The sequence below is a fragment of the Myodes glareolus genome, chromosome 4, assembly GCF_982192425.1.
Source record: "Myodes glareolus chromosome 4, mMyoGla1.1, whole genome shotgun sequence".
Classification (NCBI taxonomy): Eukaryota; Metazoa; Chordata; class Mammalia; order Rodentia; family Cricetidae; genus Myodes; species Myodes glareolus.
Genome location: NC_142029.1, coordinates 73,384,963 through 73,411,257, shown reverse-complemented (window position 1 = coordinate 73,411,257; position 26,295 = coordinate 73,384,963). Strand labels below are relative to the sequence as shown.

The 26,295-nt window shown below is 51.2% G+C and overlaps 2 protein-coding genes across 35 annotated transcripts in view; one reads left to right on the top strand and one right to left on the bottom strand.

Annotated features, from left to right (window-relative positions):
- Nucleotides 1-10,903, top strand: part of Phldb1 (pleckstrin homology like domain family B member 1) — a 48,823-nt gene extending 37,920 nt beyond the window's left edge. For all 33 annotated transcript variants that reach the window (XM_087905591.1, XM_087905589.1, XM_087905588.1 and 30 more), the window contains 5 exons: nucleotides 1,103-1,249; nucleotides 3,716-3,832; nucleotides 4,036-4,138; nucleotides 8,421-8,506; nucleotides 9,552-10,903. In XM_087905591.1, the coding sequence (XP_087761717.1) occupies nucleotides 1,103-1,249; nucleotides 3,716-3,832; nucleotides 4,036-4,138; nucleotides 8,421-8,506; nucleotides 9,552-9,692 (594 nt within the window). In that variant the 3' untranslated portion in view covers nucleotides 9,693-10,903. The remainder of the gene's footprint in view (nucleotides 1-1,102; nucleotides 1,250-3,715; nucleotides 3,833-4,035; nucleotides 4,139-8,420; nucleotides 8,507-9,551) is intronic.
- A 2-nt stretch (nucleotides 10,904-10,905) lies between these two features.
- Nucleotides 10,906-25,021, bottom strand: Treh (trehalase). 2 transcript variants are annotated; one of them, XM_087905593.1, is made up of 16 exons: nucleotides 24,180-25,021; nucleotides 15,940-16,040; nucleotides 15,667-15,811; nucleotides 15,500-15,587; nucleotides 14,468-14,568; nucleotides 14,236-14,328; nucleotides 14,038-14,154; nucleotides 13,805-13,927; nucleotides 13,524-13,573; nucleotides 13,200-13,394; nucleotides 12,480-12,697; nucleotides 12,145-12,256; nucleotides 11,838-11,950; nucleotides 11,533-11,586; nucleotides 11,255-11,322; nucleotides 10,906-11,212 (listed from the first exon to the last, which is right to left on the bottom strand). In XM_087905593.1, exons 1-16 carry the CDS (start codon nucleotides 24,257-24,259, stop codon nucleotides 11,137-11,139), a joined length of 1,734 nt encoding a protein of 577 aa, XP_087761719.1. In that variant the 5' UTR covers nucleotides 24,260-25,021; the 3' UTR covers nucleotides 10,906-11,136. The 2 variants fall into 2 exon arrangements, with proteins under 2 accessions (XP_087761719.1, XP_048272732.3); XM_048416775.3 differs by having other exon boundaries at nucleotides 10,906-11,322.
- Nucleotides 25,022-26,295: the final 1,274 nt, after the last annotated feature.

The window sequence follows — 26,295 nt, the reverse complement described above, 5'->3', positions numbered from 1 at the left end:
TGGAGATGATGCTAAGTTTTGAGCTGTAATAAAACTAGTGCAGGGTCTCTGCTGATTGACACACAAAATTCAGGTGTGACCTTAATCCCGTGAAGTTTGAAATTCAACAGTGAATGTCACATGAAGAATTTAAAAAGTCATATTAAGTCAGTGATTGGGAAAGGACTGTATGTACCAGCTGTCAAAAAGAGTGGTTAACTCCAGGGCTGGAGAGATGGCTCAGCAGTTAAGAGCACTGAATGCCTTTCCAGAGGATCTGGGTTCAAACACATAGCAGCTCACACCTGTCTGTTAATTTAGTTCCAGGGAATCTGATACCCTCACACCAATGCACGTAAAATAAAATAATTTTAAAAAAAAAGAGTAGCTAACTAACACATGCTCTAGGAATTCATGTAAAATTGTAAGAGCCTGGGGCTGGAGAGCTGGCTCAGCAATGAAGAGGGCTCTCGCTGCTTTAGCAGAAGGCCACAGTTTGCTTCCTAACATTTATGTCACAGTTGTCTATGACTCTAGCTCCTAGGAACCTGACACCCTCTTCTAGCTTCTGTGGACACCTGCACATACATGACATGCACATGCTAGTACACAGGTACACACACATGCACAGAAAAGTAAATAAAAATACTTATTTTGTTATAACCAGGTGTGATGGCGTCTACGTCTAATCTCAGCACTTGGGAGGTAGAGGCAGATGAATCTCTGAGTTGGAGGCCAACTTGGTCTACGAAGAGTTCTAGGCCAACCAGAGTAACATGAGACCCTGTCTCAATAAAAGAAAGCTATACAAGACTCACTTTATTGAGTGCTATTTTTGTGCCGGAATCTGATGGTATATCTGACTTCTTTGAACTTTTACCTCATTCCCAGAAGGAGATTTGTTGAAGCCCAGTTTCCTAATGAGGTAGCTGAGGCTTAGAGAGTGTAAAGGGTTTGGCAGGGTTGTAGCCCATAAAATGGTGCCAGAAGCAATGTTTGAAGCGTTTATCCTTAGCCATGAGAGGGTGGCCTTTAAGGACATGCTTGCTTAGCGAGACCATTGTCCAGGGTCTGTAACTCTGTCCAGGCCTGAGGGCACTGACCCCTCTTTTCTCTTCGGCAGGAGCGGGAGATGGAACTGCGGAGGCAGGCCCTGGAGGAGGAACGGCGGAGGCGGGAGCAGGCTGAGAGGCGGCTGCAGAGCGAGAGCGCCCGCAGGCAGCAGCTGGTGGAGAAGGAAGTGAAGCTGCGGGAGAAACAGTTTTCCCAGGTAGTGGTCGGCTTGATGGGGCTGTGAAGCAGGCCCCTGTGCCGGGCGGTGGAGCCTGGCAGCCGGAAAAGATGACTGTGGGCTTCACGCGGACAGCATTCCACCTGGGACTCATTGGCTACTACAGCAGACCCACAAGGGTTTGTTGATGCGTGCATGTGTGCGTGCATTGGGGTGGATGGGGTGTAGAGCTGTCCACCCTCCTGTATCTGTCTGGAATCAGAGAGGGTCTGAAGAAAGGCACACCTAAGCGACCACTACAAAGTCACATTTATGGAGAGAGAAACAAACGTGGATTCTGGGTACACCTTCAGAGTTGACAGGAGTGGTAAGAACCAGGATGGCCGCCTTAGCCTCTGTAGGGCTCTGTTCCAGTTTTGGGAGTCTGTGCTATCTGTCCCATCTACCAACTGCCAATCTTGTATGTAGCACTCCTCTGTGTACCAACCCTCTTCTCCTCATAGGGCCTTTGGGCTCCAGTCTCTGTCACTGTGGACAGCCTTACTCTGACGTTTAGTATATAGCTTCTCCTCAGGCAAAAATCTCTCATTGCTCAAAACTAGACCTTCCCCAAGAGATATGGCAGGGGGTGGGGGGAGCGGCTGGGCAAGGACATCTATGTATGTGCCTGTCCTTAACCCTGTGAGTGCTATAGAACTCAGCCAAGGACATCCACGTGTGTGCCCGGTCCCTAACCCTGTGAGAGTGCTATAGAGCTCAGCCAGACAGCTCCTTTTGACTGAGTCTCCATAGTCTTCCCCAAGCTGGGGTCCTCTGGGACCTCCCTGTAGAGAGACCAACAACCACAGCTCCCTCGTTTTCTGAGATGCAGCAACATAAAACCTAGGGGGTAGGACCCGTACTGGGCTTTGATAGTTAAGAAACATCCAGAAGCTAGGCAGGGTGATGATGGCACACACCTTTAATCCCAGCACTCTGGAGGCAGAGGCTGGAGGATCTCTGTGAGTTTGAGGCCAGCCTGGTCTATAGAGCTAGTTCTAGGACAGCCAGGGATACACTTAGGAACCCTGTCTCGAAAAACCAACCAATCATCAAAACAAACAAAACAGCAACAATAAAAAACACCACACAGTTAGAAAGAAACCACCAGTGGGGCTGGAGAAATGGCTCAGCTGTTAAAAGCATTTACCACTTTTGCAGAGAAAACAGGTTTTGGTTCCCAACAACCACACAGCGGCTCACACATAACTGTAATTCTTCTTCCAGAGGGTCCTGGTGCCCTTTCTGGTCTCTGCGGGCATGCCCCTGTGTGGTACGCATGTGTACAGCAGGTACACACTAATACACATAAAATAAGTTTAAAAAAAAAAACATCAGAAACTCTGGAGTTTTTCCACCACGGTCTAATCTTTGTCAGAGACCTTGTCCCCCTTCCTGTCCCTGCCCTGACACCTCTCAGACCCTGTCCTTCAGCCTCTCTGAGGCTAGGGCCTGGTAGGAGAGGAAGCCATCTTTGCATCTCTTGCAAGTTGTAGATTTTGTCATTTGTGACATTTCCCTTACTTGATTTTGTTTGTTTGTTTTTTGAGACAGGGTTTCTTTGTGTAGCCAGCCCTGAATATTCCGGAACTTGTTCTGCAGGTCAGGCTGACGTTGAACTCACAGAGATCTGCCTGCCTCTGCCTTGCCACCCAGCAACATTTTAAGGTTTTTCTGGAAAAGCAAGAGTAGAAAAATATTCCAGTTAATGGAGAATTCTTTTTATAAACAGAGATGATGTAAACCTTAGTGATTGTCTAGTTTAGATTCTCTATATTAAATATACGAACACTAGAAGAATATAATGCAAACAAATCACTAAGCGAATTACTTTACTTATTTTTCTTTTTAAAGAGAGGTTCCCCTGTCTCTCTTTTAATTATATTATGTGTTTAGTGTATGTATGTGTTCGGGGGGAAGGGGTTGTACAAAGGTTAAAGGACAACTTAGAAGTTTCTCTCCTTCTACTGTGTGGGTCCCAGTAATCAGGTCATCAGACTTGGCAGCAGGCTCCTTCACCTGCTGAGCCATCTCTGTTTGTTTTCTGATGGCGGGGATGGAACCCAGGGCCTTGAGAGTGCTAGGGAGGTGCTCCTCTCTGAACTGCACCCCAGCCCTGGAGCACGGATCTCCCCCGGGACTTGTTTTCCCCAGGACACGTTCACATCTGGCCTCTTGTCATTCTGTCCAGAGGGAGAGGAGGCGCAAGAACACAGCAATGGCTGTCATTGTCATAGGTGGGAGAACTGAGGCAAAGAACTGGCTGGTCAGCATTTTGCCTGGGCCTAGGTCGAGTCAGCACAGTAGTGCCAGGTCTCCACGCTGGTCACAAGTCCTGTGAGGCCACAGGAGTCAAGAGGGGGTGACGCTAAGTTGTGGGAGGTCCAGGGCTAAAGCCGAGGAACAAGAACGAGGGAACAATGAGAAAAGAGGAATAACTCTGCCATCCCTGCCCTCTGTTCCCAGGCACGGCCTCTTACACGCTATCTGCCCAACCGGAAGGAGGACTTTGACTTGAAGACCCACATAGAGTCATCAGGCCACGGCGTGGACACCTGCCTACACGTGGTGCTTAGCAGCAAGGTAGCAGCCTGTGTGGCTCAGGCTGTGGGAAGGGGACCTTGGAATTGTGCTTTCGGTCTGTCCCAGTCCCTTGTGTGCTAGCCTGAGATGTTGGGGACAGCCTCTGCCAAGGCAGACAGAGGCGATGGCCTCTCCTAAAGGAGCCGCTTGGGGAGAAAGGCTCAGGCTCCACATGTGTATCTTCAGTGTTATTCCCCCACCAGGTCTGCCGTGGCTACTTGATCAAGATGGGTGGCAAGATTAAATCGTGGAAGAAGCGCTGGTTTGTCTTTGATCGGCTCAAGCGCACCCTTTCCTATTATGTGGGTGAGTTCCCACAGACTGCCCTTGGGCCAATCGGGGCTGGGACCCTTGGGCTCTAACAGCTGGGTTGGCCAGTCTGCTAGAAGGAAGCTAAACTTTCAGGTAGAGGGCCAGAGGCTCTGTTGGGCCTCGAGTTCCCTCCTCTGAAAATGTACAGAGTGTACCCAGTTCGCATTCCTCCATTCTTCCACATAGTCATTGCTCTGTGGTGTTGTGGGGAATCTGATAAACTCCAGTCCCTATTTCAGGCTCTGGTGACAAGATAGCCATGCTTTCTTCTTTGGTGCACACTGTCAGGAAGGCAGGTGCCAAGCAGAGAGTTAAATACGGTCTGTGGGTTTCCCTGACAGGGAACACCCAGACATGGGGCACAAAATTTTGCCTGGGAACTGTCCCCTCAGAGACTTCGAGATAATCGGTTAAACGGTGTCAAGGACTCTGGGGACATCCCAGGAGCCAGGGACCTTATTCAGCTCTGCTCTTCCTCCCCCTCACACGGTCTCTAGCATAGACTCCAATCCCCAGAATACCTTTGGACTTTCCTATTTTGAGCATGAGGTGCTGTGTGGTCCGAAGTCAGCAAGGGCTAGACTATGCTGTGATCAGTGGTCCTCTGAGTTCCTTCCTGTGCATGACATAAATTTGCTGTGCATCGTGGACTGGTTGTCTTCGCTATGCAATGAACCTTTCTGGAACATTGCTGGTCAAATTAGCAGAGAGACGAGAGAGGTTTGAGGGGCTCTGCCGTGACCTGAAGTGCCTGAGCTGGGAAGTAACTTGTGCTCCACCTGCCTGCCAGTCACTCAGCCCCACCACCTACAGAGCTGGACAGGGGAGGGCTGCAGGGCCAAGAATGCCCAGGCCCCATGCCTTGCTTGCTCCCTCTCACCTTTTACCCACTTGGAAAGCCTTCCCTGATCTCCCTCAGTCCTGGATGTGGAGAGACCAGAAGCCTAGGTGTAGCTAGGCTAGGACAGTAGAGGAACCTTCTCAGCCTGGGGAAGCAGAGCTCCGCTTCACACATGTAGAGGCTGAGGTGCATTGAGCTAGGCCCAGGAGAGAGGCTAGGCTGCAAGGGAGACCTCGTCAAATGTCTTGGAGTAATACACAGATGCAAGTCCTGTTCATCAAACACTTGTGTGATCAGGACTCTGTATGCATCAGTGCGTCTCATTTTTTGCCAAGAAGCCCTATATTTACTCCTACTTTGTGTGTAAGAAAAGTGGGACTCAGAAAGGCTAGCTGTCAAAGGTCTCACAGCAACCACAAGGCGGAGCAGAGAGGAGAGACAGCCACTTGTGGGGACGAGGCAGGAAGAGACCAGCAGAGGCAGAAGGGCAGGAAGCAGGGAGCTGGCTCTGACTGCGTGCCAGGTGCTGGGCTGGCACTTGGCAAATACGATCTCGCTTCATGTCTCTGAAACAAAAGGAGACCACATTTAGGTGGGCAACAGAAACAGAGAAGGAAGCCGGCCAAGAGAACAGACATTCGTAAGCCCAAGGTGCCGCTGCAATGATAGATACTGCCAGAAGGCCAAGAATGAGGTGGCCCAAAGGCCATTTGACTCCCGAGACACAGATTTGTGGAGAGAAGGCTTTCCACCACAGATTGCACAAGACCAAGGATAGGTGGGCGGGACGGAAGTGTGGGCAGGATCTGTGACTGTTTCCAGTGAAAGAAGGAGGGGGGCGGCTGGAGGGCAGCCAGGTTTCTTAGGTCAGAGGAGGAAATGTTGAGATGGGTGTGGAGTACACCAGGACCTGGGTGTGGCTTGCCTGCTGGGCCTGCATCCTCTTCCTTCCTACAGAGCCTAACCTGGGTAAACCCCTCAGCCGCTCCACCATCCCTGAGGTGGTTCCCACCCTGCTCAGCACTCCGGCAGTCATCCCTGTCTGCTGGGTGATATCAGCCCCGAGCGGAATGCTGTAGTGACAGATGCCGTGTTCTGTGCCAGGCTCTGCTGGATGCTCTGTGCTCTCGCCTTTCACACTCCGTGACACCCTCAGATGTGCAGGGTATTCCCGAGCTCCTAGCCACATTGGCAAGTCACTAGGCTGTGTGCCTGCGTCTTCTCACGGGGCTGTAGCTTCCTGGCAGAAGGGTTTGTGGTTTCTTTTCCAGATGCCAGTACTAGGACTCCGTCATCCTTCATTCAGTAGTTGAGCACCTGCCGTGTGCCTGGCACGAAGCTGTTGCTGTTGGAGGGGACGTGGGTGTAGAAAACACAGGTTCAGTGTGTCAAGCGCTGTGCTGAGGATTCAAGATTGTTTTGTAGCGGTCTGCAGTGGGCCTTGAAGGTTGGTTAGGAGTTTGCCAAGAATGTGGACGGGAAGAGATGGTCTAGAGTATGGAGAGTGGGGCTGCTAAGGGGACAGTGAGAACGGAACTAACTCCATGGGGCTTAATGTGGAGGATGCTGTGAGGCAAGCTGGAGGGGGCATTGACACCAAAGTCTATGCCAAGACTGTAGCTGGTTCCCCAGAAGGAACTGTGGGAGACGGTTGTGCACTGACGTAGCAGACTGGCTTTCAAAGCTCATCGCCCAACATTGGGGCAGATGAATAGCAGGGCCTTAGTGTGCTAGAGCGAGCAGGGGATTGGTCCTGAAATAACCTGGAGTGTGGGAAGGGACTCAGGGGAGGAGCCTACGAATAGCTGTCACCTCGGAGTTTAGCATTCTCATCTCCTGCAGGACTCAAGCTGGTGGCTGAAGGTGTCAGTTGTACCATCTGATCAGTGGTTTCTGTTGCTTTTTATAAGACACCATCTCATGTAGCCCAGGTTGGCCTCAAGCTCACTATGTAGTCAGAACTGGTCTTAAGCCCTTGCCCGTGTTTCTCAAACGTTAGGATTTTAGGTATGCACACATTCCGACGAACAGGATTCTTACTCGCTTTCCATATCCAAATGGTAGCAGCTAATACATTGTTCTGTTTGCCTTAAGGTATCTTAGCAGTCTGTTTCAAATACATCTACCATTTTGTACTTAACACTTGATGTGTTTTATAGATTTATTCTCCTAACCACACCTGTATCACATGTTCCTTGGGGCTGGAGAGATGGCTTAGTGGGTGGAGCCCTTACTGCCCAAGCATGAGGACCTGGGTGCAAACCCAGTACTCTCTGTGTGCCCCATGCACACTGTCACCCCAGCACTGTGACAGATGGAGATGGAGGATTGCTGGGGTTTGCTGGCTGCCAGCCCAGCCCAGGTTCAGTGAGAGACCCTGTCTCAAGGGAATTCGGTAGAAAGTGACATCCTTCTGTGTCTCGAGCGTATGCACGCGGGCGTGCACATCCTTGCACGGGTGCCTACACGGCACACACAGACATGCTGTACCGTCGTGTCCAACAGCAGCTGTGTAATGTTCCACCACACGTACACTCTTGGTCGTTAACCCATCTTCACTGATAAAAAGCTGCCAGGTGGTGGTGGTGGCAGACGCCTTGGGGTCCAGCAGTTCCAGGACAGCCAGGGCCACACACTATTACACTGTTGTAAATCTGTTATTTTATATTGTCAGATAAATTATGTTTTGTTATTTGGTTGTTGTCACAGGGTCTCACTATATAGCTCTGTTTGGCCTGGAACTTAGTATCTAGACCAGGCTGGCCTCAAACTCCCAGAGCTCAGCCCGCCTCTGCCTCTGCCTCCTGGGTGCTGGAATTAAAGTCCTGTGCTACACCACCCGGCATTGTAGAGATTATTATTTTAGACAGGCCTGAAACTACCTCAGCGTCAGCAAATTGCTAGGGCCCCAAGTACCCTACTTTGGATTGACGTGGTCAGATCATCTCTAACAGCCTCACTGTGATATACTAACGTGGTCAGATCATCTCTAACCGCCTCACTATGATATACTAATGTGGTCAGATCATCTCTAACCGCCTCACTGTGATATACTAGTTTTGCTCCCGCCTGGCCTTCTCCTGATGTTTCTTGTCGGCGGTTTCATCTTCTAGTAAATTGCATCTCAACAGAGTTCTGGTTTACATTATGCCTGGCTTATTTTTAAAATTAATATTTTTATTTTATGTGCATTGGTGTTTTGCCTTGGGTGTCAGGTTCCCTGGAACTGGAGTTACAGACAGTTGTGAGCTGCCCTGTGGGTGCTGGGAATTGAACCCAGGTCCTCTGGAAGAGCAGTCAGTGCGCTTAACCAGTGAGCCATCTCTCCAGCCCTTGCCCCCCCCCCCCCATAGCTGTCTTAAGGTTCCCTGTCAGAGGAAGTGAGCTCAGACTCTGTGCCCCGTCCCGCTCAGTCCAGCCCTGCTTCCTTTGCAGACAAGCACGAGACAAAGCTGAAGGGGGTCATCTACTTCCAGGCCATCGAGGAGGTGTACTATGACCACCTACGCAGTGCAGCCAAGGTGAGGCAGCGGGGACCAGCGTGGGATAGCCCCAGGAAGCATGTCACCGTGGTGTTCTGGGCACAAAGGCCTTGAGCCCGGCTTTAGGCTCCGCTTCGCCCTCAGTGTCTTCACCAGTTTTCTCTTCCTTTCTCCCCCCCCCCCCAGAAAAGGCTCTTCCACTTCACTATGGTGACTGAGGTAGCCCTGCTCCACGTGCCGATAACTAGAACTGCTCATATTAACAGCTGCTGTGTCCCCTGACCCCTGACCCCTGACCGCCTCCTCCATCCCTCTAATTTGCGCCAGGCCAGAGAGGAGAGAGCAAGGAGCTCCTGAGGCTTGAAGCCCCCTTACTGCCTTCCTCTCTGGCCTTGACAGCTGGTGCAGCCCTTGAGGTGGACAGTTGACGGGGGAGATGAAGGGGTTGGTGGGGGAAGCGCAGGCACTAGGTTGGAGACAGGAAATTGATAAAAGGAGCTGTCGGTGGCTGAGCCAGACAAGAAACATTGCCCTGTTTCTTGCCAGCCCTCAGACCCCACCTAACCCTGACCTCTGCTCCTCTAGGGTCTGGCCCAGCCTCCTACTTAATAGCCTTTTTCCTGCCTCCTTTTAGCTTAGAGGAGAATCTGCTTCTCACTGGGCAGCTCCTATGACAGATTCTCCTGTATTAACTTTGGAACTGAGGCATGTCCCTGTTAGGGTTGCAAGCAAGAGTTTAGAGAGCCTAATACTGCCATGTGTTAGAATGAAAAATTGTAGACCCCTGTAGACCCCTGGGGACTAGGCTTTGGACTGGTTAAGACTCAGCCTTAGGCCAAGTGGTGGTAGCACACACTTTTAAGCCCAGCACTTGGGAGGCAGAGACTGGATTTCTGTGAGTTGGAGGCCAGCCTGCTCTACAGAGTGAGTTCCAGGACAGAAAAATCCTGTCTTGAAACACCCCCCAGAGACAGCTTTAAAGTCAGGGCTTCCTGAGCCTTCAAGGAGAAAGGCAGACAAAGAGACAGGTGAACAGAGTGTTCTGGGCATGGAGTTTTCACCTTAGCACTTCCTGTCTTGGCAGAGTCCGAATCCAGCCCTCACCTTCTGCGTGAAGACCCATGACCGGCTGTACTACATGGTGGCCCCATCTGCAGAGGCCATGCGCATCTGGATGGATGTCATCGTCACGGGAGCTGAGGGCTACACCCAGTTCATGAACTAACTACCGTGCACATCCTGGGTTCCCAGGTCAGCCCCAGGACCCATGCCCTGCCACCTGCTGCTTGGCTTGTCCCTGAAGACAGCAGCACACTGGGTACCGGGCCACACAGGGCCAGGATGTGGCAGAGAACCCCAGGGCTTTTGTGCAAGAAGACAAATTGTTCTGTGAGGGGTTCGGTGCTTGAGGGCTGGGCCTGGGTCCCTAAAAGGCCAGCAGAGAGGAGAGGGAGAGGCTTTGTTGCCTCTTGGGAGCCCAGAAGTTAACGGGTTCCTTCTTGGGTCCGGCAGGCCTGAAGAGGTGTGGCAGAGCTGGGCTCTCAACTCTGTCCTGGCACCTGCTCACCCCAGCTTGTTTTCTCTTTATAAAGGACAAATTATGGTACCAGAATCTGCCAAAGATTCCCTTCTCATCTCACCCCTGTGCAGGGGCCTGGGGGGTACTGGGCAGAGCCATGTGTAGAGTTGGGGAACAGCTCAGGCCAGCGCTTCCCAACCCTGTGCCGCCCCTCATCCTCCCAGCTCCGTACTTCTCACTACTCTGCTCAAGGACCAGAGACCTCAGGTGTCATCCTTGAGGTCCAGCCCCATCACCATGGTCTCCATGGTGACTGCTTATCACCACGGTTACACACTAATTGCCATGGCCACTCTGTGGCTCAGCCCACTGCTTCAGCTGTGGGCCACATGAAGGTACGTGCCATCGTCTCTCCAGCCCAGGCCTGGGGGTGTGTCACCTGGCAGGAGGAAACGCCACCTCCCTGTTACAGTCTGTCTCCAGCCCCCAGTCCAGCCTCTCCTTTCCGCTGTGCCTTGCTTAGAGCCAGAAGGGACGGTGTTTGGGGATCCGAGACCAGGGGAACAGCAGCACTGAGGGGAGAGGAAGCTGAGATTCTGCCCTCCTGTCCTGACAGGACCAGTTCCCAATAAGGAAGGAGAGTAGCTCAGGGTGCCCCGAAGGAATCCTGAGCTGTGGGTGGGGAGGGCAGAAGCAAGGCCCTGAGTTGTGGTACCCTCCCTTCAGTTTCCCAGGGGCGATGGGAAAAGAGTGGAGGATCGAGTCTCCAGCTGGCTGGCTTCAGCCTTTACGCCTTAACACTAAGCCACCTCCCTCCCCTCCCCAGCACCGGACCCTTGGTCGCTGGGCCTGGCTGGGTGTTTTGCAGTATTTGTAAGCATTTCAGCAGAACAATAATAAAAGCATTTTGACAAGTACGTGTGTGTGTAAGCCCAGGTTGTATGTGGTTCCCAGTGGGCCGCTTCAGGCATTTGGATTCGGTTTTCCCACGAGTAGGGCTTTCCACCCTAGTGAAGGTAACAGGTAGGAATCCAGTCCCTAATCTTGACCTCCTGATCACTTCTGGCCCTGGTGCACTGAACAGGACAGCTGGGGGGTGAGGGTGGAGCCAGAGGAGGAAGTGCACACAGTGAGGCCATTCTTCTCCTTGTCACTGTAGCAGAAAGCTGATGAGAAGGGCCACCAGGAGGCAGTGGGGGCCCAGGGAAGCTAGCTGGGTTCCTGAGGTCGTCAGCTGGGTTCCTGAGGTCGTCAGCTGGGTTCCTGAGGTCGTCAGCCGGTCACCATAGCGGTTCAAAAGTGTCAGTGCCAGTCCGTTGGTCCAACCAAATCCTTCCTGGAGAGAGGCCAGATCACTAGACTCCCACATCCTGATTTGGGGATACCCTCTTCCCAGTGATTCTGGCCACAGAGGCACCAATGATTACCATTCAGAATCTTTTCTCAGAGGCCCAGTACTGGGCGTCTCAGACCTGAGGGGGACATACATGTCTGGGGACCTCAGATCCCAGGAATTGTCTATAATGGTGTTGACCAGCTTGCTCACCTGAACTTCATACTCCCCTCCTCCACCTGGCTGTCCGCCGTTGGTGATGTCATACTAGGGACAAAAGTATGTGTTATAGGTGGGTACTGCTGCTAAGCCAACCACCCTAGCTATAAGGGGCAACAGCCATGGAAGGAACAGAGAAGTATGCACCAGGCTGCTGCTCAGGCCCCTGCAGTTCCCAAGAAGGGCCACTGGGGGTCGCACTGTACGGGCTGTGCTGTCTTTGGCCTGGCAATGCCAGACACATTTCAACCATGGAACCAGACCCTGGTGAGACCGGCACACCCCAGCCAGCTGCTCACCTTCTCATACATTGCTGACTTTTGGGAGTAGACTTTGAAGTTGGTTCCGATCCAGTTCTGGGCCAGCTGGAAAGCCACCTCCTGAGTCCGGGGGGTCGCTGACTTGGCTAAACCTAAGACCCAACCCAGATAAGGCCTCAGAGACCTCCATCCTGGGAACAGAAGCCCGGGCCTCTGTCTCCCCAGGCAGGAAGGGTGTGTAGGCCTTCAGATTTCTGGACCTGTGGGCCCACATGTTCTTAATCCAGGGTTTGGGATTGGAGGGAAGGAGAGGCGGGCTGGGCCTATCAGCTGCTTGCTTTCCTACCTCTGATGACAAAGTCCTGCAGAGGCGCCCAGGCATTGGGGAAGTCCCATTGCTGGCCTGTGTTGCGAAGAGAGGTCGGGATTCCGTACTGGTAGGTCAAGATATTGTTGTCCTAGAAGATTCCAGCATTGCTGCGTCTGTGGGCGGTGACTGAAGCCAGAGCCAAGCAAGCCAGGCCCTCAGGGAAAGCAGATCTGCCCGTCCCGACCCTTCTCTTCTTGCCTCACGGCTGCTCCCAGTGGCCTCAGCGAGACTTGCAGGCTAAGACGGGCACTGCCAGCAGGGAAGGGAGGGGCCTGCCTCCCGGATGCCAGACCCGCCCACTGTCCCCTCACCTCCAAGTATTTCAGAGCCTTGTCAATGACACTAGGGTCTGAGAAGCAGCCAGTCCAGAGCGGGGTGAGGTTGGAGGGATAAAACTCCAGGTTCTTCTTCCCTTTTTCCGAGTCATAGTCGAACCAGGCTCCTTTCTGCTCGTCCCACAGGATGGCCTCCATGGCGGCCAAGCGCTGGGACCGCAAGTTTCTGTATTTTGTGGCCTCGGCGTCATTCCCTGTGTGGCATTGCCTTTTAGTCTGACCAGCAGGACACTGGGCACTGCCCTTGGGTCCTGGCATTAGATGTTTTTACTTTGCCCTTTTCCAAATGTGGTGTCCACATAGGCTAAGAATCCTGATGACAAGGATTGTGATTCCCCAGCACCCGCTAGAATTCATGGCTCTTTGTACTAATGGCTCCTGCCCAGCTCCCAGGGACAGGCTGGTTTATCTCCCAGGCTCATCATGCTGATGACTCTTGCTCTGAGGGAGCGAAGGGAAACTGGGGAATGGAGAGAGATCTGATGCACTGGAGTGTCCCCTTCCAGGCCCTCGAGGTCCTCATAGAACAAAAGGGACAGTGGTGTGAAGCTAAGGGCAGGCTTCTGAGTCATTCTCTTCCGTCAATGCCTCTCTATCAAGGTGAAGGCTTGAACTGGCTGGGGAGCCCTGCTCCAGTCCCATGGCCAAGGTCGATGTGGGAGCCCACACTGGACAGTCCCCTCACGAGGTGCTCACCTAGCCTAGAGTAGAAGTTACTCATCAGCTCCTCTGCTTGGCACAGGAAAGCATTCAGGTCAACAGGTATCATTTTGCTGGTTCGGATGCTGCTAAGTAAATCAGGGTTTGGGCCTCCGACAAGCCAGCGTGAAGAGAAGTCCCAGCCAGACTCAGCTCCAGCCTTGAGCTCTGCCCACAGAGTCTCTCGGTCCCCTGTAAGGACAGAATAGCAACCCCAAGTCAGCACTGACTGGAGGGGTTAAGCAGCCACAGATGGAAGCCGGAAATATGCAGAGGCTCAGAGCCATCCCATGGGTCCTTCCTCCTCCTGTTCCTGTTTACCTTCCAGCACAGTGTTTGCCAATTCTTCATCCTTGCTGTAGGACTCTGGCCTAGCAAAGAGCAACAGCGTAACATCAACAGGTACCAAGCCACTCTGTCAACCAGAAGGCTCAGTCATCTTGATTCAACCCCCATCTCCCTGACACAGGCACAGCATGAGGTGGCCTAAGGCTCTCAGGGTCACATCTGATAAGCTAAGTCACCCCCTCCAGCTCTAAGTTGTAGAGATGCTCACATCCGAGTGAGCAGACAAGGAACTGATGGCAGGGCCAGTTTCTTACCTGGGTCCCCCATAAGGGACATAGTAACGGTTCAAGATATAGTTTTTTCCTCCTGAGCTCACAGAGAAACTTCTGTTCACGGTCCAGAAGTCCAGTTCTGAGGCCAGGGTTGCAATGTTCTCCCTGGAGTGGGGTAAGCAACACCTCAGACCACATACATAGCCACTGCCCTTGGTCCTGGGGAGTCTCCAGCATAGGATATGCCTGCAGACCAGCATGGGGAGGGTACCCACTGCAGGAAGTTGACGTCCTTGGTGTAAGTCACATACAGATCCATCATGAGAGTCAGGAGTGGGGGCTGGCTCCGTTGCAGGTAATACACACGTCCACCATTGGGGATATGTCCATAGCTGCCAAGAGGGGGTCTGCTTAGATGCTTCCCGACCCAGCACCAAGGCAAGCCCAGCTCCCTGCCTACAGCCCTTCCTTACGTCTTCACCAGATCCAGAAAGTTCTGCAGCATGCCCTTCACTGTTGAGGTCATCTCAGAGAGAAGCAGACCTTCCATCACCCAGTAGGAGTCCCTGGCAGAAGGAGGAGACACACATCATCCAGCCTTCACCCTCTGCCCTGCACACCCATGTTGGAGGGTGCTGGCCCTGGGTTCCCCACCACAACTTACAGCCTCTATGAGCCCATAGCCTCCCAGACATGAACACTCACCAGTAGTAGAATTCAACAAAACGCCCTCCAGGCACAATGAAGGGGTGTTCTGAGTAGATCAGGGAGAACCTCTCGGGGTTCTTGAAAATCTCTGGTTTCATCTGGAGTCAAGAAAGAGGGCACGGGAGCCTAGCATCAGCCAGTGATGGCTGCAGGGGGTGGGGGCAGAGGACCTGGCAGCCCTAGCTGGGGAGGCTGGTTCTGTTGTTCCTTCTACTTTGCTGTGTAGTCTAGGCCAGCTTCTGAGAGTCCCAGTGTCCTTGCTCCCCACTCTCCAGGCTCTGGGATCCTGGCTCAACTTAATGGTATACTGAAGCCCAAGTCACTCAACATGGCATCAGGCAGACAACCACTGGCAGTATCCATTGTTGTGACCCGGATGAAGCTAAGTGGATGAGGCAATGCTAGTAGAGATCTCCCCTAACCTCCCCAATACCCCTGCTGCCACCTGAAGTCAAAGGAGTGAAACACTCTCTCCCAGTCCCCCTTCCAGAATGAAGAAATCCATGATCTTTCCCCAGGCACAGTTGAGAAGATCGGGAGCAGTGAGGACTGGCATGGGTTAATTTAAGTTGTAAGAGCTAGTTAAGCCAGGTGGTGGTGGCGCAGGCCTTTAACCCCAGTACTCAGGAGGCAGAGGCAGGTGGATCTCCCTGAGTTCGAGGCCAGCCTAGTCTACAAGAGCTAGTTCCAGGACAACTAGGACTGTTACACAGAGAAGCCCTGTCTTGAAAACAACAACAACAAAAGAGCTAGTTAATAATAAGCCTGAGCTAATAGGCCAAACAGTTTATAATTAATATAAGCCTATGTGTGTTTCTTTAGGACAAGGGCAGCATTGGGTAGCCCCTAGCTTGGTTTGCATGGGTGGTTCCCTAGAGGAGGTGAGGGGTTAAAGCAGATGTTCCCTCCGTGCTTTCTAGGCTTCTGTTTAGGGATCAGGACTGTGGCATGGCTCTGTCCTACCCCCGGAGCAGTCAATCAGACCATGAAGCAGGCCCAGGACATGTCGCAGGTCTAGGCCACTGCTACCTTCTTTCCCAGGTTCTTCCAGATCTGGTGCAGTTGCCCCGCCCAGTCACGCAGCTTGGCATCTGAGATCTTCTGCAGGAACTGAGGCCTAGAAGAGATGAACCACAGTGTTCAGGGAGGCAGCCCCAAGAGAGGAACCCTGACCTGCCTTCTCTCCAGAGGGGCACCTCTCTTTCCAGTCCTCTGGGATCCAGGGCTCCAGCTCCTGCCCCACAGACTGGAAGTGTGTCTGGACAAACTTCTGAAGCTCTTCCCTGGGGATGCTGTTGTTGTGTGTCATAGCCAGCTGTCTGAAACTCTGCAGCACTTCATCTGGAGAGTAGATGACATCGAGGGGTCAGTGGAGTATCCTGAGACACACCCTGATCAGGGGAGCCTATGCTGCTCCCCCATCTGCCTACTTTAGGTAGAAGGTTCAGGAGAAGGCAAGGTAGTTTTACCTGGAGATGCAGTGAGTGACATATCCACAAACTGCTTGTCATCTTTGTAGAGTTTAGCCATCTGAACTTGGTGCAGGAGTTCCCCATGGCAGTAAATCTGGCTGCAGAGACATTTGTATGGTCAGTAGATGGGTCTGGGGTGTGGGACAGACAATGTCTTCTTCATGTGGCCCTGGCTGTCTTAGAATTTGACATGTAGACCAGGCTAGCCTCCAACTCGGTGATCTGCCTGCCTCTACCTCCTGATTAAAGCCATGTGTTTCTAGGCCTGGCTATGAAAATGCCTTAATAAATCTTTCCCAAGCTGAGTGTGGTGGCATGTGCTTTTAATCCCAGAATCCAAGAGGTAAATGCAGGCAGAGCTCTGAGTTCAAGGTCAGCCTGATCTACAGAAAATTCCAGGACAGCTAGGGCTACACAGAGAAACCCTGTGAAAAAGGAGGAGTAAGTAGACAAAGGGGTATACACACACATGTACACACACGTACACACCTCCCTCCACACACACACAAATTTTCTTTTAGAAAGTCTTTATTAGGGCTGGAGTGATGGCTCAGAAGTTAAGAGCACTGGCAGCTCTTCCAGAGGTCCTGAGTTCAATTCCCAGCAACCACATAGTGGCTCACAACCATCTGTAATGAGATCTGGTGCCCTCTTCTGGTGTGCAAGCACAACACTATATACATGATAAATACATTTAAAAAAAGTTTTTATGGATAAGATTTAATGATTTATAGGGCATATCAAAATTGCTGGCAGATGGCCAGTGACAAACTGAACTATTAAATCACTTTCCAGAAATCACTGTAGATATTAAAAGGGGTCATGAAAGCAGCTATGCCAACTTGAATGTAAATGAAAAGTTCAAAACTCCATAAAGTGCTTCCTTGTAGAACACTGGGGTATGTTTCTTGTGACTCTCCATGGTGGCTTACACTTGCATTCCCAGCACTGAGGCCGGTGGACTGATGACAGTTTGAGGCCAGCCTGGGTTACAGTGACACTTGGGAAGGAGGGAGGGACGGGCTGGAGATGTGGATTGGCAGTTAGAGCACATTCTGGTGATGCAGGTAGCTCACAACCTCTGGTAACCCAGGGGACCTGATGCCCTCTTCTGGCTTTCTGGCTTCTTCTTCTTCTTAAAGACAGAGTTCCTCTATAGCTTTGGAGCCTGCTCTGGAACTAGCTCTTGTAGACCAGGCTAGCCTCGAACTCACAGAGACCCTGCCTCTGCCTCCCGAGTGCTAGGATTAAAATTGTGCGCCACCACTTCCCGGCCCTCTTCTGGCTTCTAAGGACACTGCACTCATATGCACATGCCCAGGTGTGGGAAAGGATGCAGTCCCCAGAGGCCACCAGCAGACCGAATAACATCACATCAGATGGACATGTTGGGAATTGAACCTAAGATCTCTGGAAGTGCTCTTAACTGATGAGGCGCCTTTCTAGTTTCTTGTTATTTTCTGTGTTTGTTTTTGAGACAGGGTTTCACTGTGCCAGCTAGGCTGGCCTTGAACTCACAAAGATCCACCTACCTCTGCCTTTTTTTAAAAAATGAGATGGATTGTTACAGTGCAGCTCAGGTTGATCTCAGATTCTAGATCCTCTTGCCTCAGCCTCCTAGGTGATGAGATTTACAAATGTGTGCCACCAAGCTCAGCCTGGACTTACTCTTGATGAGGAGAAGCATTCAGAGGGAAAGATGTATTAATTATAGCAAACAGATATCTCCCAGGAGGGGAACAAAGGTTGGAAAAGTGAAGTGGAGGATTGGTGTAGGAGGTTCTTCTGTCTATGTGTTGCTTTCATTGGTTGAATAAAGAAACTGCCTTGGTCTTTCGATAGGGCAGCCCTTAGGTGGGCAGAGTAGACAGCACAGAATGCTGGGAAGAAGGGAAGTGTGGCAGACGCTATGGCTCTCCTCTCTGAGACGGATGCTGGTTAGACTCATGCCGGTAAGCCCCAGTCAATTGGCGATATACATTAATGGAGATGGGTTAAAATAATATGTGAGAGTTAGCCAATAGGGGCTGGAGATAATGGGCCAGGCAGTGTTTAAATGAATACAGTTTCTGTGTAATTATTTCTGGGGCTAAGCTAGCCGGGGGCGGGAGCCAGGCGGGACAAAAAGCAGCCCGCCGCTCCTCATTACAACAAAGGATCAGGCCAAGTCCATGAATAATGCTAGATAATGCCAGGAGCCAACCCGGGGGATGGGCACTGTACTGCTCCGGCAGGGCCTCATGGTTATTTAATGAATACTGAGGCCAGGTAATTATGGGCAATGCCCTCTGCCCCAGCTGCCAGGGCTCAAGGGGCAGTCTCATGGTCTTCTACTGTACTCTCTGGAGGCTTACAATATGCACGCACTCTGACCTGCCTTACTCCAAGGGCAGAAGACACACCCCTTAGAACCCCAAGAAGGACAGCTGCTCTTCTAAGGACCCTTGAGGGAGGCCTTGGCTCTGTAATATAACGACACACCGTGGGGACCAGATTTGGTCCAAGCTTGTGAACTGAGATAGGGTGACTGATTTTCTTCCCAACCAAACTGGAGTCCAGAAAATAATGAGCACACACAATTCCCACCCAGTGGCAATGCTTGCACACCATATTTGGCATTTAGAGGAGGCACAGAAAATTCCCCTGTGATTTTAGCAGACTTGTCTATAAGGAAGCTGAATGTCACTGTGATGTGGTGGGATGTTGACATCGGTGGGAAGTTTAGCTACCTAGTATGCGTGACTTGTTTGGTGACACTGGTACTGATGGTCTCAAATACACGGGGAGATGGAGCAAGACATCCCCTGGACAGAGTGCCAGGGAACAGGCTGGCCTGAGAAGACCCGTAGTAGCTTCTGAACTAAGTAGTTCCACCAAGTTTGTTCACCTAACTCACAACCACAGATCTGGGAGGGCTATCGAGTTAGTGGAAACATATCCGAAGACGGTAGGAAGCCAGATTGGTTGTTTCTCTAAATCCATACCAGTCTTCATCAGCGCTTTCAAATCCTCCCATAATCTGACTGATCCCATAACTGTGTATGTAAGTTCTATGATAAGTGGAAATGTCCAGATGTATAGAATGGTGCTGTTGTAAAAGTCTTGGCCAACGACCAGGAGAGTTGGCTCGGCCGTTGAGAGCGTCTGCCGCTCCTGCAGAGGGCCTGAACTCAATTCCCTGCACCTACATGGCAAATCTCAACTGTCTCTGACTGCAGTTTCAGGGTGCTGACCCCCCTCTTCTGGCCTCCACAGGCACTGCATGCATGTGGTGCATTTACATTCCTAAACATAAATTAATAAACAAACAAATAAATAATAAAGTATGGGCCAGGCATGATGGCACGCATCTTTTAATCCCAGCTCTTGGAAGGCAAAGGCAGGCAGATCTCTGTGAATTTGAGGCCAACATGGTCTACACAGTGAGTTCCAGGACAGCCAGGAGTGTATAGAGAGATCCTGTCTCAAAAAAACAGTGGTAGTACCTGTCTTTAATCCTAGCACTTAGGAGGCAGAGATAAGCGGATCTCTGTGAGTTTGAGGCCAGCCTGGTGTCTACACAGTGAGATCCAGGACAGGCTCCAAAGCTACAGAAATAAATAAATAAATAAATAAATAAATAAATAAATAAATAAATAAATAACCCTGTCTCAGAAAACAAAAATAAACCAAAATTAATTAATTAATTAAAAAAAAGAATCTTGGCTGAGGTCAGAACAGCTGTGAAGTGGGCAGTTCAGTTCAATACTAATTAGGTTTCACATGTATAAGGTGCAATCTAATAAGCCCACCCTCACTTCAGACACCAGTTATAAATTTGAGGGTCTTTAGGCTGCTTATAGTTTGAAGCAGCTGGCTTCAAATTGCAAGCCTGGGAAGTAGAAAAAGACAAGATCTCCTGAGTAAATTGGGAGCATAGGGACCATGGAAGAGGATTGAAGGGAAAGGGAGAGGCAGGGAGGGAAGCAGAGAAAAATGTAGAGCTCAGTAAAAATCAATTTAAAAAACCTTAAAAACAGACAAACAAACAAACAAAAAATCACAGGCCCATGGGAAGTTTTACAGGAAGGCTGCTAGTCACGGCTTCATTTCCTTGCTCGGGAACCGCCCTGGCTCCTGGCGCATGTAGCCACAATCCTGCTACGGGGACCAGGGCGTGAGGTAAGAGGGGACAAGCTCAGATGATAAGGAAACAGTAGCTGTACTGTTCCCTTCCCCCCAAGAACGGGCTGGTCAGGTCAGCATCCTGTACCTGCTCTCTAAATCACCCGGAAAAGCAGAGGCCTTCAGAGCTCCCCAAAGGCTGAGTGTGAGCACACACGTGTGAAGGTGTGCAAGCCAGCCTTTCACATCTTTTATTTTCTCACCGTTCCCTGCTGTACATGACAAATGTCTTCACTGCCGGTCCCAATTCTCCTACTTCTTAATTACGCCATAACTCAGCATCTCATGCATCCTGGATTGGCCTTGAGCTAGAAATGGAGCCAAAGGTGACCTTGAATTTCTGATTCTCCTGCCTCCACCTGCTGAGTAGTGGGATTATAGGAATGAACCACTCTGTTCCATTCATTCAGTGCTGGGGTCAGCTTACTCCATGATAGACAGATGCTCTATCAACTACACCGTTATCTTTCTGCCTGACCATTATGGACCAGACCTCTGCTCAAGAGTTGGTGAAATAAAAATTCAATGACAAAAGGTCTCATGGAGTTGAGTTCTTATTTCCTTCAATTAAAACAGCATGCTCCACGTTCACCTTTGAACACACATTCGTAAGACAAACTGAGGGTGTCTGTAGGGAACAGCCTCTCCCAGAGAGCATTATTCCAACATTTCCCAGGATGCCATAGTCTTTCAGGTGTCCACAATATCTCGTGCCCTTTAGTTTTGGAATATCTGATAGTAAGCTACTAATTAGCTCACTGGCTAGAAATTTTCCAGTCCAAAGTATCAACAGTTATGCCGGTAAAGTATTCAAAGGCTACTGGTTCAAGGCTCGATCTTTGCTCTGCAGTACGTGAGCAATCCCTTTGGAGTGGTGGTACGTGCCTATAATCCCATACTCAAATGGGTGAGGCAGGAGGACTGAGAGTTGGCAGTCAGCCTGGACTACACAGCAAGACTCACGGAGCCATCTCGCCTGCCCTAGTTTAGATTTTGAGGTAGGGTCTCACGCAGCCCAAGGTGACCTCCAACTTGCTGTATAGCTGAGGATGGCCCTCAGACTGACTGAATTTGTAATTCTCCTGCCTCCACCTCCCTCGTGCTGGGTTTGGAGGTAGGTGCCACCATGCTTTGTTTATACAGTTCCGGGATCAAACCCAGGGCTTCACTCACGCCTAGGGTAGGTCCTTTACCAGCTAAGCTACATTCCACGTCCTAGAGTGGGTGTGCACATGGGTGTGCACATAGGTGTGCATGCACACACATGTGAGCAGGTGTCCAAGGAGTCAGAGAGAATACTGGATCACTTGGAGCTGGAGTTATAGGCGGGTACGAGCTGCCAGTAATGAGCGCCAGGAACTGAACTCCAGCCTTCTGGAAGAGTAGTGTGTATTCTTATATACTGATCCTTTTCTCTACCCCTGCTTTTTCTTACTGGTGTCCTTTGCTTTATGCATCCGAGAGTCAGTTCCTTAGGAATTGAATCTATCATCTTAAAATCCCACCACTAACTTACCACAGCACAACTATTCTGCTTGTTTTCTTGTTCATTTGTTTTGATATGTAGACTTGACTATTCTGGAACATATTATGTGGACCAGGCTGGCCTAGAACTCACAGAGGTTCACCTGCTTCTGCCTCTTTTTTTCTTTTCAAGACGGGGTTTATTTGTGTAATAGCCTGACTGTCCTGGAACTCATTTTGCACAGGTCTGCCTGCCTCTGCCTCCTGAGTACTGGGATTAAAGGTGTGCACCGTGTGTGACTGGCACAAGTATCCTTCAGTACCAAATTGACCCTGGGGTCACCTAAGAATGAAAATGTCCTCAACACACACACACACACACACACACACACACACACACACACACACACACACACACTGCATGGGTGCTCTGTGTGTACACCTACAGGCCAGAAGAGGGCATCAGATCCTATTACAGATGGTTGTGAGTCACCATGTGATTGCTGGGAATTGAACTCAGGACCTCTCAAAGAGCAGTCCGTGCTCTTAACCTCTGCTCTGGTCCGTCTCTCCAGCTCATCACCTGGCCTTTTGTTCTTTCATTTTCCGAACAGTCTCCTAAGGGCTTGGTTTCATTCTCCTAAATCACACACTAACACCAATTGCAATTTAATTCTGGCACAAGCACCTGGAGACACACAGATTACACACGTGGGTTAAGAGAACAGCCCTTCCTTTATGACGAGTACAGCTGTAAGCTTAGGGGGGGTCCTCATGCTACCTCACTGTGTATAAGTACAGGGGTTCCCATGGTCTCCTCAGATTCCATTATTTGCTAGAACCCAGAAAATCACTATGTTTGTGATTGTACTTTTTTTTTTTTTTTTTGAGACAGGGTTTCTGTGTGTAGCTCTGGCTGTCCTGGAACTCACTGTGTAGACCAGGCTGGCCTCGACCTGACTCCCGAGAGTGCTGGAGTTAAAGGTGTGCACCACCACCAAAGGTCCCAGTTTCTAGACATATTCTTGTGTTTCTGGAGAGGCTGGCCCCATCTTGAGGCACCCTGGAAGTGCGAGCTCCCTGGGGACTTGCCACAGGTCACCTTATTTTCATGAGCCGTGAAGGCCCAGGAAGAGCAACAATGACAGACTTGTGTGAGAAATTCCCAGGGCTTAGAGATAACCTGCCACCGCACAAGAGCTGCATTCCCAGCTGCGCCTCGCCAAGCCCCTGAGCCACCCGAGAGCGCAGGGCTAAGACGCCAGAACTGCTGCCTGGTGGGTGTGTGCATGGGACTTGGAGCACACTGGGTATCTTAGATGAATGCTGTGACTTATGGTGGGGACAACAGGCCACACAATATCAGTTTAACCTTTGGAGACCCGGAGAGGTCCCTGTGAAAGACCCCCAAAAGACACTCAACACTGAGGCTCAGGGAGCCTCCTGATGGGCAGTTCTGCATGTGCCCGTGCCCTGGGAAGTGCACGGAAGGTGGAGTGTCTCCTCTCCGGGACTCTGCCCTGTTCATTTGTACCTTCAGTGGCTCTCATCCCCTCGCACACACGTGACTACCCAAGTAGAGCAGTGACGTGCCAGGGACAAGCAGCAGGCGCTTGCGCTACACTCTCTGTAAACATCCTAACAGGACTCAAGAGTCTGGATCAAAGATCCATCCTGAAATCCCGACTACGCTGATCAGACAAGTCCTACTAATCATTCCAGACCCTTCCTTTCCTTCCGTACTCCACAGCTGGTCACCAACAAGTCTCCACAACTCAGTCTTCAAAACGCCATCCCTTACAGACTCTGCCCCACCCGAGTCCTGCCGCCGGAGCATGGACACGGGTATCCTTCTCCCTTGAGCTCTCACCACCTAATGTCCTGTTCCTCCTTCCATCCTTGCCACATGGACTTTGTGGCCACTGGAAGACACCTAGGGGCCTTTGCGCTGCAGACTGGCTGTCCCCTTCTGCTCCTTCTGCGGTACCGCTAGTTCATTGCCTCCTCCGAGACCCCTCCCCCATCTGAACACCCTCTGTTTACTCCTTGCTGAGCTCCCCGGCTTCTCTTGGCTTTTCTCCCTCCTAGGCTCTGTTTTTACCCTTCTTTCAAGAGCTGGTGCTGTGGAAGTGGGGTGAGAACTTCTTGAGTCCATGTGGAAGAGGGAATGGCAGCCGCCACGTCCAGGAAGCAGAATGGTACCCTCATCTGTGTATTTGCCGGTAGAAGCTTGGGCTCAGAAAAAAAGGTTTGACTTGCCCTGGGGCACAGAGAGAGCGGCAGGGTTGGCTGAACCTAATGGTCTCTTGACAGGTCCTAGGCTCCCCTCATACCAGGATAAGAAAGGTTTGCTAGAACAATGAAAGGAACGGCCCTGATCAGTCGAAGGAACAGCTTGGATGGTGAACTTTGGCCAGCAACACAGAAGGAGGGCTGTGGTCAACAGCTCTGGGGTCACCCCAACACAGTAAGTCTGGTGTCTGGCACAGGACCTACCCCACAGGCCCAACTTCCTTTCCCTCTGAGAGGCTGGCCCTCAGAGGGTGAGCCCTCATCCCAGCCTTCCACCCCTGCCTTCCTTTCTACATTGCGCTTCCCCCAACTCCTACCTCTCACAGGGTGGCGGCAGGGCCTCCTGGGACCTGAGTCCCAGTCCCAACAGAAGCAGCAGGTACAGCACCCACATCATCCCGGGTCTGGTGGCTGTGACCGGAGCTGAAAGAGCAAGCCCTGGCTCCTCTGGCTTGCTGAGCACAGTTATACTTGTCTACCCTGGTCAGGCAAAGTCCAGGCCATGAGGTGTGGCCACCCGAGGAGAGATGTGGAGGTGTGTGCCGTTGTTGTCTTGTGCCATTGGCACTTCTGCTCCCCAGTCACAGTGGCCACTCCCTCATCAGCCACCATTAGTGTTCGTTCCTTCCACTTCTCAATCCCAGCTGATATCACAAGTCAGGGACTTTCCTCAGAGTCCTATGGGTGGGCACCCAAGGGCCAGGGCCCCAGTTGAGGTCACCCATGTATGAGTTAGACACAGAGTCTGTGTGTGGCTCCCAAGTCACTAATGTCAGAAGGGACTATTTCTTTGAACATTTTAAACAGTGACTCAGGTCTCCAATGTGATGTCAAACTCACAGTGTACAGGAGACACTGTGGGGACACAGGACAACCTTTCAGGGGATGGGTCAGGAAGCTCCGCCATAGGGTGATGCCAGCAGTGAGTCTTGAGGAATACAGTCAGAATGCCATGCCACCATATGGGGCATCCAGAGACGTGGCATCAGTACAGGGGAGGTTGTGTGACAGGCTGAAGGGACATGTTGGCACCAGTTAGTGAAAGGTTTTGCCAAGATACAGAGGCATTCAGTTCCCCAAAGAGAACCAACGAAAGATGTGGGCTGAAGCATCAGGGTTAGGCATTCAGAAGTTCATGCCTTCACGTGGCGGCAAACAAGCCGTGAGGAGAGGAGGGCTGTTAGAGACACAGAGACCTTGGGAGGCTCCTGTAAGGGCACAACAGTGTAGGCCGTCCAGGTCTGAAACGGGGGTGGGGGTGGGGGGAGGCACAGGGATGGGGGGAGGCGGCACAGAAAGGAGCTTACTGGCAGCTGTCACTTCTGAGCTCTGTGGTTGGCCTGTCCTTTCCTGCAGGGCTGAGGCTGGCGGCCATCTGTGTTTGTCACTGCTGGAAGATAAACCAGACAAATTACATTGAGTTGTGTTTGCTTGAGCAGAGGAGGACTCAGGACCCAGGCAGCACTTGAGGCACGAAGGGCTAGAGAGAGTTAGCCCGCTGCCTGCAAGGCAGGTTTATGAACAGCCAGAGGAAGCGATGTCAGTGAGAGCGCTTAGCCACCGCACAGTTGCCTGGTGTGGACTGAGAGCAGGTCTCGGCCTGTGATTGGCTACCTGTGAGGAGCTTCCCTCCAGTTAGACTAAGCTGATTTCTCACTGAGTTTGCTTATAGTTTGTAGGGGGACAAAGTAGCTTTAGGCCAAATGTAATGAATGATTCAGCCTCTCAATTTTAAGAGACTGACTTAACTCCTTGGACCCAGACATCACTTTTGGTCACCGTCCTAAGGGACTTCGCTGGCCTTAGTATGGAATTCACTATTCACAATGTCAAACTGACTGCTTGATAATTCTTCCCAGGGATTTTGCTCGTCTATTCAGATAGGATTGTATTGGTGTGGACAAGATGACTGCCGTGGAGCGCTTAGCACTCTGGCACGGAACGCCAGAAAGATTATTATGGTGGGCATCAGGAGGATCGTGCCAGGAAGCTGAAGGGCAGCCATCCACAGGGGCCTAACTCTTCAGAGTCAAGCAATTCAAAGTTCAGACAATGAAGATGGTCGAACTGTGTTCTGATCCAGGAAGCCACAGTCTATGCTCAGGGCCTGGTTGTGATTACAGAGCCATGGCTTGCTGTAAAATGGCCTGAGAGGAGGCGCCATCGTCTTGTGGTTAACTTGATATAACACATGTCACAGAATCCCTGAATGCCATCGTTCTGCTTTGGATCTGAAATGGTCCCTCAAGCTCATGTACTGAAGCCTCGGTCCCCAAATACAACAGTGTTCAAAGATGCGCTTCCTCTTGGGAGACGGCTGGATCATGAGAACTCTGACCTTATCAGTGCTTCTGTGACTAGAATAGCTTAACATCGGGAGGGGGTGGGAACTGTAAGGTGGGTCCCGGCTGAGGGAGTGGGCACTGGGGATGT

Excerpts from the sequence above, each read along its gene's own strand:
- Treh (XM_048416775.3), bottom strand. The coding sequence starts at position 24,259 with ATGATGTGGGTGCTGTACCTGCTGCTTCTGTTGGGACTGGGACTCAGG. Across the intron at positions 15,588-15,666 it reads CCAGAGGACTGGAAAGAGAG|GCCTCAGTTCCTGCAGAAGA; the intron begins GTGCCCCTCTGG and ends CATCTCTTCTAG. Across the intron at positions 12,257-12,479 it reads AGGCTCTGAAATACTTGGAG|GACAACAATATCTTGACCTA; the intron begins GTGAGGGGACAG and ends GGAATCTTCTAG.